Genomic DNA, 11,232 nt, shown 5'->3' with positions numbered 1-11,232 from the left:
GGAACCGCCACGGCCGCCGCCCGCCCTGAGCCCAGCGCAGTCCCGAGCCCGGCCGAGCCTGGCGGCGCTGGGACCGCGGCTGGGTTTGGGAGCAGCCCGGAGAAGAGGTCGTCCCCACTGCCGCGAGCGGGGCTGCCGTCGCCAGCAAAACTGGGAGGGCCGCTGGGCTCCGCGCCGGCCGCCTCCGGAGCTGCCGGGTGTGGGCGCAGCCCGGAGGTGCCTGGAGCTGTGGGTGCCGGAGTAGCCGAGGCAGCCGCCGGCGGAGGAGCCGGAGCGCGGAGGCTGCGTGACGGCATTGATGCGGCAGGTGAGGCAGGGGCGGGGGATGGAGCCTGCGGGGCGGGACGCACCTGGCTCTAGGGAGACCGGCCCGGCCCTGCTTGGCCCCTCCGGGCCGGCTGCGCTTGGGAACGCGTCTCTGCGGCTCTTACGGGAGGCAGCGGAAGGACGGCCACGAAGGTGTAGATGATTAAAGTAGCTAGGCTGAAGAAATTTTCAGTTTGGGAGAAAAAGGGAAAGGAGGAAGAAGGTGAAAACGAAAGGAGAAAGCAGCTATAACGGGGAAACTGCACGGCTTAGGCAGAATGCTGGAAGGAGCCAGCAGTTGAGAAGTGGGGCAGATCCTGGGATGTGCTCCTCGGGTCTTGTGAGGAGCTGTCCCCAAGGAGTGTGTCTTTGTTTCCTCCCCGCTAATTGTTGGGGGAGGCCAGTGGGTGAGTGCATCGTTTAATTTGCAGTAATAAAACCAAGCTTGAAATTATTTAAACCTTGCTTATGCAAAGTTTTTGAGCACACACTGTCAGAATTGGAATATTTTTGTCCTCAAAATAACTAGAGACTGTAGGTTTTGGTGAGTGAAGAACCAGTCTGTAACTAGGAACCCGTCAGGTGACTAAATAACCAAATTTCAGTGTGAGTTTAGATCCACAGTTCAGAACAGTTTATTGAGCATTTCAAAACATTGTTCAACACAATTCTGGATGGATTCAGTGTTCTAGCTGAAAATTAGACAGAAAAATAAAATTTAATAGTAGGAATACAACTCATAAGCAGTAACTTGATGGATTTATATGCCATATCACGTTGATGCATCTTCATTAATTTGAACATTTTTATCCTGGTGTCAGCCTAATCTGTAGTGATTCCAGTGTTTGTGATATTTGGAATTTCCTCCTCTTGTTGGTTATCTTTTCCCTAGAGGGAAGTTGGATGGCGGCTCCTGCCATGGTGTCAAGGCAGCTGCATCCCAAGTGTTGCTCCTTTCTGGGTGCAACTGGTTCTTTCTTGGAAGTTGACTTCTTTTAGATATGCTGTCAGTAATATTTTTACACTCTTTAGGAGAAACTAAAGCAGTTGTTGGATTTTAACAGATAATGTGATTTAATGCTTTAAGCTTGTGTCCATATCTGACGTTTTGTTTCAAGTAGTTGAAAAAAGCCTTCAAAATTGAGAGGATTTGTGAAGTCAGCACAAGAAGTGGTCATCCCAGCAACTAACTGGTCCCAATGTCAGGTCCAAAAGTTGACAGATGCCTTTGAAAGCCCTGGGATGCTCCCTTGGCACAAGGGTTCAGGGCTGCCCTGCCCTGCCAGGGTCTTTCCATGGTCAGGAGCAACGAGGCAAGGGTGCACAACCGCTGTAGGTGCATCTGAAGTTTATTGCCCTCCAAATTGGAAAAAAAAAAAAAAAAGAAAGAAAAATAGGGGGGAAAATGGGGTGGCATTAATTCTCTCCCAGCAGAGGCGGGGGCAGAGGTGCTGGACTGGGGAGCCGGTCCCTGCCCGTTCCCGGTGACAGAACAGACCCGGCCCACGGTGCTGCCGTCGGCGGGAGCGGCGGGGTCGGGGCTGCCCGGCGGGAAGGAGCGTGGGGAGGTGCGGGGTGGGGGCGGAGGGGAGCGGGAACCTCGGGAGCCTCGGCCAGTCCCAGCCCCAGACACACGCACAGAGGAGGAGAAGCCGCCGCCGCATCCAGGAGCATGGATCCCCCCCCCGCGGCGGGCCGGGCTGCGGCTCCGCGGTGAGGAGAGAGAAGAGCCCCGGGCCCGGGAGCCGCGGAGGGGTGGGATGGGATGGGATGGGGGAGCAGCACTTCCCCGCTCTGTTCTGCTCCGCCGGCCCAGCGGCTGCCGCTCCTCCGGCGCTGGCGAGCGCTGCCACACGCCCGAGTTTGGCCGGGCGATTTCTCGGCCAAAGGCGGCCCCGAGCCCTTTGGGACGGAGACGGGGGGCTACCGGGGGCCCCTGGCTGCCGTTTGGGCCGGTTTGGGAGGGGTTGTGGCGGGGCTTTCCCCCTCCCACCCTCGGCACAGGTTGTTGGGTCGGGACAGCAAACGAAAGGGGATTTAGTAACAAACAACGGCGGCCATGTTGAGAGGAATTTCTGCAGCTAAACTTCTCCCCTCTCAGCCCAGGGGTTTCTCTGCCTCCCCGGGGGGCTCCCTGGCCTGACTGTGTTCCCCCCCTCTTTTTTCCCCTCTCCTCCACCGCAGGATGACAGTGAAACTGGGAGAGAGCAGCGGGGAGGAAGGGGTGAAAAAGCTGGGCAAGAGAGCAGGAGGAGATGAGGAGTCCCTGGAAGAAGAAGGGGCAGGAGGAGGAGGAGAGGCAGCTCCAGGCAGCAGCAGCACAAAGAAAGAAGAGAAGATCATTAACAGCAACACTACCAGCAGCCCCCCACCGAACCCCAGCTTGTCAACGGCCCCTGCCTCTCTCCAGCCCTCCCAGAGCCAGGACCAGCATCATTTTCTCAGGTCCAGTGTCAGACCTCAGAGCAAGAGACTGAAGAAGGATTCCCAGGCATCCTCCTCGGTAGGCAGCAGCACTGCTGGGAAAGGCAAAGGTACTGTGTTTTGACACCCTAAAAACATGCAGGGAAGGGGGATGGCAAAGAGGGGAGGCACCTGTGGGGCTGTGGGATGTCATTCTCTTTCCGAAGATGCCATCTTTTGTTTGGTTTTGGGAAGGTGTTTTGGGGCTTGTTTCTCATCGCTGAAATCTTTGTGTCCCAAGGCTTCAGCTTCTCTGCTGCCCACTGTCCTCTCTGCACTTCCAGAAATGGGGGGGTCTGGATATTTATGTGGAGGAGGGAAAAATTCTACATTATTGAATCAAATCTTTAATGTCTTTATTTCATCTCTCTTGAGTTTTGGGAAATTCCTGTATTCTGATTAGGGAATCAGACTCTAACTAGTTGTGTAATCAAGTGGCTGCGCTCTGAATTCTGTTCTTGGATAGTAACAAAATATTCACTGGGTGCTAGTTAGCATAGGAAAAAAAATCCCACCCACAAGATATTGGTGATTTCCCTCAGTTATTTCTATTATCCAAATAATTATTTTGGAAACAGCAATGAAGTACGCATATTGGCATATTTCTGAGGTGTTGGGAGTCCTGTTTCACTGTTTCACAACAGTTTGAGCATCTGTGTGATTTGAGGTTTTTATTAAGATTGGTTTGTATACATCTGAAGGTCTGTAGGTACAGCCATACATACACCTGCTTTTCCACTTAGCATTGGACACAAGAATTTGATTTTTTTTTTTTTTTTGGTGCTGTTTCTAACTTGAATAGGTGGAAGGCAGCAGGGATATTTAAATATTTTGGTGCTATTGTGTGTGCAGAGCAGTGACTGATGACATCTCAGCACTGCAGTTGAGCTGTGCTTGAGCCTAATTTTGGATATCATGTGCTAAAGTACTCAAGTGTTATTTTCTGTTAATTTTTGAGAAAAACAGCACTCAAATATTGCATCAACATTTAAAATAATGAAATTTACTCTTGTCTGCTAAATTGAAGTATAATTCCATGTAGCATAAATGTGTTGGAGGTTACCTCACTCTTGTCCATCTCAGGGGTGTGCACGTGCTGGGCATTAAGTAAGCATTACAGTTGCAATAGTTTTGTGTTGCAGTAATAAAGCAGTGCAAATTGGGATATTTTAGTTATTGTTATATCAGAAAAATGTTCTTCAACTCAGTTGCTTGACAGTTGCTATAATTGACTAAAGTATTTCTAAATACCTTAGTAAGTCCTCTTTAATCTCTTGAATGTTAAATGAAAGCTCTGTGTGGTGGTAGAGGACAGAACAGAAAGGCCTACATAATTTTTCTTCCAGTTGCACAAAACCAAATAAACAAACAAACGGAATACCCAGGAGTGTTTAGCTATGTATAATTAATTCCAGGATTGCAAATAGTATTGGATGTGAGGAGGTGTTTCTTTGAAATATGTCTTGTCTGTGATTCACAAGTTGAATATATCCATTTGAAATTATTCCACTGATTTGGAAGTCCATACATGTGTGAACAAATACATGTGTTTGTGTAAGTGTATATTCATGTTTGTACACGAACATTTATTTCCAATTCTAGAGCAGCAGAATGATTTTAACTAAGAATATCCACACAATAGGAAAAGAAATTTCATTCACTTTTGCAATTCAGACTCCAAAACAAACATAAGAAAATTACATACAGAACAGAAAATATTAACTCAGTAAGCAGTCATGGGTAGTGCTTGCAATCACAGTACTATGTTGTCAGGTCTGGGAGAACTTCTTAAATTCATCAGGAGTGACAGTGGTAGAATTATGACTGTGCTTTCACTTTTTCAATTTTAAGACCAGTCACAGCTCTGCCTGGCCAGATTTGGTGTGAATGTGTCCAATTGAGTGAATTCTCTGATATGGTTGAGATTATAATTGTTAGATTTTGGAGAGCAGAGCCATGGAGTGGGATCCTTTCTAATTTGAGCTCTTTATGTTCAGAGATGCCTAATGAGAGGTTTTCCAGGCTTGTCTAAATTCTCCCTAGTGGAATGCCTTATGATCAGTGCTCTGTGTTCCGAGCGAAGTGTGTCACAGAGCCAGCTTCTGATAGGGAATGAATGGAAGGGTGGAGATGACTAATAAAGATTGGACTTAAATCCTTTCCTTAGCTGTCCCACTAACTTTCTCCTCCCTCTGTAAGTATAAAAATTATGAAAAGCTGGAGTGCATCAGCTCTGAACCTGGAAGCTTTTGCATTGTTTATGTCAAAGTCAAGGTGATGGCTGCACGAGTAACTCTGACAGTGGCCAACTGGAGTGACCAGACCATGCCTATGCTTGGTCCAGTGAAACCAGAAACTTGTTTTTGTCACAGGCATTCAATAATGCTGTGTAACCCTTAACATTTTATTGAAGTGATTCTACTTCTAGAACCTGTGTATTCTGAAAGGAAGATTCTCACTTGCGAATTTTTAAGGAGTGTGATCAATGCACTTACTTTCTTTCAAATTGTGGTTGCTCAGCAGGTGAAGGTTTGTCTTCAGAAAAGTTTTGAAAATAGTTTTGTTGCAAATTCCTTTTTACTTTTGGCATTCATGCTTTTAGGGTCCTTAATTGTAGCAGACAAATTATTGATAAACTTGGATATAAACTGTGAAAAGAGTGTGCCCACTCAGCAGCTGCTGACTTTTCAACTTTATCTTACTGTGGTTCTGGGAAACTTGCTCATAATAATTCCCTCTGCCTCGTGGAGTGTGTAAACATGCTGCTAATAGTCAGATTGCCCTGATGTACTCTTTAATTGCACCTTTGAATCCTGCCTCTTGCTTTTTGTGTACTGAGGTGCACTTTTGAGTTTAGGGCAAAAATTACAAAAATACATACAGTAAAATACAGTTTGGAAACTATTTCACTTCAGGAACCAATCCATTTGGAATTGTGAGAAGGTTTATCAAATTTTCTGCACAAATATCTAAATCTCTGCTGGTTTTTTTAGAATTATTATCATACTCTGTTCATCAACTTTTAATTGTATTTTCAAGGTTGTAGTCTACACCTCAACTCATGGATGACTTTTGAAGCATGAAAGCTTGAAAGGAAGTCTTCAAGTAACTTGCATGAAACCATAGCAGAAACTTGAAGGACTAGTGGTGTTGAGACAGTTTATTGGGGGAGTTCCAATGCAGAGAGGTCTGTTGAGGAAGGAGATGCAGACCAAGTTAAGGTTGCTGAAAAAGAGGGATGTCTGAGAGTTTGCTTCTCAAACACCAGTATGCTACGTGGTCGCTGAGCACAGGTGTTAAGGTGTGTTTTGAGGCTTTGGTCCATGAGGCCAGAGTGGATGGAATATGTATGTGTGTGTGTTGTGACCATGTTGGTGAAAGACATAATGGAATGCACGACCACAGTGTGCTGTAGATGCAGTTTGAACTTGAGTAGAGTATTGCCATTTCTATGTTTTTATCCATTTTCTGAATGCAGAATGAAGTCAGGAGGACTAACCTAATGGTGATGAACTGAAGCTTGAAGATGTCTTTCATGCTGTTCTGGATTTATTCCTAAAATGTGTAGAATGTCTCAAACAAGTATTTGTGTTTGTTTTGAGGTAATAATCAGTTCTTTTCTGAAAAAGGACTTATTCAGCTGAAAGCTTAGTTGAATTAAAGTGTTCAGTCTTTTGGCATGGTATAGAACTTGCTAAAAAGCAGTCTGGTTTGTTTCAGTGTGCTAGAGTTTCATGTTTGGTAGCATGTGGGTTAAATCAGCTACGGTCTTCTGTAGAGAGGATGCAGATACCAAAAAACCTGATGTATGTACTTACAAAGTGTTCTATTGTAACTTCCTGAGTTCATGTGTTGCAGAATATATTGTAACCATTATTTGAGATGTTGCTCCTCCAGCATTATTTCACTAGGACACGAATCACTGTTTAAAAACTACTGGCACAGTCCGTTCTGACATTCTCCTTAATTCTGTCCATCTCACTTGCACTTAGTACCTTTCCTTCCATCCTACCCTGACATGATTCATTCTTTGCCATCCCATGTACACCAGTTGTCCCCTGCTCCCTTTCAAAGTGGCTCAGGACCGGGACTCCACAGTATCTCATCCCATCCTGCAAGAGGAGGATTTTCTCCTTTTCTGCAGTAGGTACTGAGCTCTGACAGATGCCTGCCTGCAAGGCTGCACAGCCACAGTGTTAAGTGGAGTTTTATACTGAGATTTATGGGTGTTTTCTTCAGGAAGAGCAAGAGAATAGTGATTTACAGGAGATGGAGGAGTGGCCAAATGTGTAATAAACCATGGGGTATTTTTTTAATAGCTCTTGTGGGTTAGCTTAGATAGTGCTGCCTTTGATACATTGTGTACTAAAGAGATCCTGTGCTATGAGAGAAGCAAGCTTTCAGTATAGGTTTGTTAGAAGGCTCAAGTTGACAGTTGACACTCTGTATGCTTTTAACACATTCAACTATCTCTAATTTTCTAACTAGTAGCAGTTAGGAGAAGACTGGCTACCATTGTCTGTGTAGGACAGTCACCCGATGAGCCTGAGATTAGCTGAGTTGGTTAGAGCATGGTATTAAGAATGACATGGTCACAGGTTTCTGTATGGGCCGTTCATGTAAGAGTTGGACTCCATAATCTTTGTGTGTCCCTTCCAACTCAGAATATTCTGTGAGTCTGTGTTTCAAACTTTGGATATTAATTCACAACAAGAACACTCTATGGCATAACCCTGCCATAAGGCATAAGCTGTTCTAGACTTGCCCTTCTCAGGTGTCTGTGCTGTAGACCCTGTAACTGTGGAGGCAGGGTGTAAACTTCCTTTCCAGTTACAAAGTTAGCAAAATGAAGCTTGACTTGTTGGGAACTTGTCTGTTACAAGTTGACATTTGCATCCCACACTTTGGGGAGTGAGTTAGTCCTTGCAGCAGGCAAGAGTGTGAATGCCCCATCTTGTTTATAAAGATATTCCCAAATGAATGCTCCACCTACAGTGACTGGTGACTCCTGAAGAAGTTAAGATGTTGTGAGCTAAGCCTGTAACCCAGCCTGTATGTTGGGATACAAGGGTGTAGTGAGAATTTACTCTGGGGATTCCAACTTCTGTCTGTGTGTAACCTGTCACAGAAGATATGAATCAGCTGGCCTGTAAGAGCTGTCAGTGGAAGACTGAAAGGCAGATTCTGAGATGCTACCTAGAAGGAAGAAGTTGTGGCAGTAGTCACTATGAGATCCTAATACTATCAGTGTCTGTTATTTAAAACGTATTGTTTGTCATTTTCATATCAGATTCTGAAACTGCAGTTTTTAAATGTCTTTATATAAATTTTTGCAAGTGTTTATGTTTTGCTTTGAATTACAGAGACAGCTTTTTCCATGGGAATGCAGTTTGATGTGATCATATGCCAGTCACAGATAAATTATGTTCTAATAATGGGACATATAGATGGGTAGAGAACACTGGACAAAAGGAAGGAATAAGTTTCTCTGGAACACTGGTGTTCTGACCCATGATTTTGTTGGGCGTTGCAGTTCAAATACTGAGTACAAAAACCTGAAGTCTTTGCAAACTGTGTTGAAGGCTGAGGGAAAATGCTGGCAGTCATATCCAAATGACTGCCTTGTACCTTGTACACAGGTGCTGGTGATCTGGTGCACCTGGAGCGAAGGGAAGGAGTTGTTATAGCTGGAGTGGTGTGGCTGTCTAGGTCACTGGCTGGGAGATGCAAGATGAGTAGACAGCGGGAGAATGTCCAGCTCGTCTTTGTCTTGTCTTTTCTATAAATGATTTCACATTGAACAAACACCCCAGCAGGTTGTTAAGAGTGAGTCCCCTCCTTCTCCCCAGCATTCTGCAGCAGTAATTGTATAGCTGGCCTCAGGGGAGCTCCTTGTTTTAATGCATTGATGAAGTTTTAGATCATCCATTATTGGGAATTAGTAATTGAATCGTCAATCATTAGTGAGAGGATGAAAGCTTGTTAGCTGTTCTGTATGTTACAAGAATTGCATATAGTAAGATTGAAGTAATGAATTTATGGGGGGTGATTTGTTGATGTATGATTTGTTGATGTATGACTGGTCTTGTGTTTGCCTTTTATCCTGAACTGGTCTATAGTTCTTTGTTTTAGAATATAGTACATTCCATTGCCATACCAAGGTTCAGTATACTCTAAGATGGATTGGGATAACCCGATGATAAATATTACCATGCACAGCAGTGAGAAAGTTTATGCAAAGGAATGATAGAGCAAGTGCCTTTGTTCCTGAAAAAATTGAATTGCATGTAGGAGCTCTGTAGAAGTGACAGGATATTGAGATCTTCATATACAATACTCTGAACAATTGTCTGGACGGTAATTTATAAAAGAGTTTAAAACAAAAAAGATTCTGATAAAATTCCCAGGACTACAGTTTGTCTTGTGGAATAGTAAGTGTGCATAAAGGAAAAAAAGATCAATTATGAGCTACGTGTTCTTTGTAGAAGTTGAATTCATGCAGTCCTCAGCATGTCCAATAGAAATCTTCAGTCCATCTTTTACCTACCACTAAAATATAAATGAACATTAACTGAACTTTAAATTCTAATGAGACCATAAAATCTTCACTGACACTTTAGCTTCTTATGCTTTTTAATAAGGAAAACTTTGTGCACTGAACAATCTTTAGAAAATCCCTGGTAAGATCTGTTCTTCAAGCAACTTACTTAGATTTTATTTACTTGAGTAAGTATTAAAAAAAAAATAAACCCCCCCCCAGAAACCCCAGATAAAAACCAACTACCCAGCACACAAATGAAACCCCCAAATCCTGCGTTTGTTCTTCCTCTGAAGGATTTCTCAGTAGTTAGGGATCTGTGATAAGAATAGTAACTCTGGACTGAAATCCTGTACCTTTCTTCTGGTAAGGGACATCTTCTGTGTTGGGGGATGGTAGCAACAGGAGATTGGAGATTGAGTTTTGGGGACTGACTGGTTTGACTTTCCCCTTCTTGACCAAAGATATGTATTTATTACTGTGCAAATTGTGATATTCCAATCTCACTTTACAGAGTGAGGAAGTGTCAGTTCTGTGTGTGTTGTCTCAGCCATCTGTTAAAGCGATCAGTTTTTTCTTGTGGTTTCCTTTTTTAAAAGGATTTACCTCCACAGTTCCAGAATTAAATGGCTTAAGTTTCAATTATTTTATCAGTGGCTGAAGACTTTGGAAGTAAAGAAGCTGTTTATTTGAGAAGTTGTTTATAAGTGCATTTTCTTCTAGATGTCTAATGGTTTTTCATGTTTTGCCTTGCATGCTTCCCTATGGTAGACAGTAATCTTTTCAAAAGAGGCAAATAGTCATCTCTAGAAATAAAAGAAACATTAACTCCAAAATAGTCACAATATCATATTTTATATCAAGAAAATATTTATTGTATGCATGACAAAAATGTACTTTCACACATCTTGCTCTCTTCCAGGTTTGATTTCAAATATTCTCCATTACTTGTGCGAACCACCTTCTCTAGGATTTGGAGAAATATTATTTTGTCACCCAAAGGAATTACTTTCAAATTGCAACTGACTTGTTAAGATTTACATACAAGTCTTTAAATCTCTAAAGCATGGTGGGCCTGTAACAGCTGATTCTTCTGATGCTTAAAAAAAATACTGTTAGAATTGTCATAGTGGGATCTCTGGGTTCTTGAATGAGATATATAGATATAGATATAGATATATAAAACCCTGGCTTTGTCAGGTAAAAAAACCTGCTTCATGAAGTTGAGTTTGAAAAGATTACTGAACTGTTTAAGCCTGATTATGAAAGAGAGAATTATGTTGATATATATAAAAGTTAGGGAAACCGGTTGGGACAACTGTACTGTACAAGCTGGGTGTATAAGCAAATAAGCTAAGGCAAGAGAATATATCATGAGGTAAAACACAAAATGTAAGGGCCAACTGGAGAAAAGGAAAGTGTAAGGAGCATTCTTTATAATGAGCAATGAATGTTTAGTGTTAAAAGACTTCTGTTTTATTAAGTACATGTCTGCATCGATAAGGACAGTCAAATCCTAAATAATTTTTTAAAATAAAATTGAAGATAATTTATTTTGGAAATATAAGTTACTGGGAATGTTTATATTTTTACAGAAAAAAAAACGGGTGCATTTTGGGGAGTTTACTTTATTTTCTGGATTAGCACTCTGATATACTGTGTCAAACCAGGCATGATGTTTTGTTTATAGATTTTTCTGTCCCGTTTTCTTTCCAGGTCCCTACTTGAGTAAGCAGCAAATTCTCTCAGTTTTATAAAGCATTATTCTCATTTCTTCATATCTCTTTTTCCATGTTCTTTGGATGCTGATAACTGACAAAGGGACAATCAAGGTTACACCTCTGTGCCTTTTTCTGAAAGCCACAGCAGGATTTGGGAAAGGAGAATGGGTTGAGACTTGCCATCCTCTGGATAGCTGGAGTTTT

At 42.9% G+C, this 11,232-nt stretch overlaps 1 protein-coding gene across 5 annotated transcripts in view; it reads left to right on the top strand.

Moving 5' to 3' along the window:
- Nucleotides 1-11,232, top strand: part of CRAMP1 (cramped chromatin regulator homolog 1) — a 49,151-nt gene continuing 37,919 nt past the window's right edge. For 4 of the 5 annotated variants that reach the window (XR_009488668.1, XR_009488667.1, XM_059862019.1 and 1 more), the window contains exons 1-2: nucleotides 1,906-2,019; nucleotides 2,491-2,840. Coding sequence is in view for 3 of the 5 variants with exons in the window: in XM_059862019.1 (XP_059718002.1) it covers nucleotides 1,979-2,019; nucleotides 2,491-2,840 (391 nt within the window). In the remaining 2 variants the exon portion in view is untranslated. Of the gene's footprint in view, nucleotides 308-1,905; nucleotides 2,020-2,490; nucleotides 2,841-11,232 lie in introns of those variants that run through there. The other variant, XM_059862020.1, reaches the window with a different exon arrangement.

The sequence above is a fragment of the Haemorhous mexicanus genome, chromosome 17 (assembly GCF_027477595.1).
Source record: "Haemorhous mexicanus isolate bHaeMex1 chromosome 17, bHaeMex1.pri, whole genome shotgun sequence".
In the NCBI taxonomy this organism is placed as follows: Eukaryota; Metazoa; Chordata; class Aves; order Passeriformes; family Fringillidae; genus Haemorhous; species Haemorhous mexicanus.
Note: the sequence above shows the minus strand (reverse complement) of the source record. Positions and strands in the feature narration are given on the sequence as shown.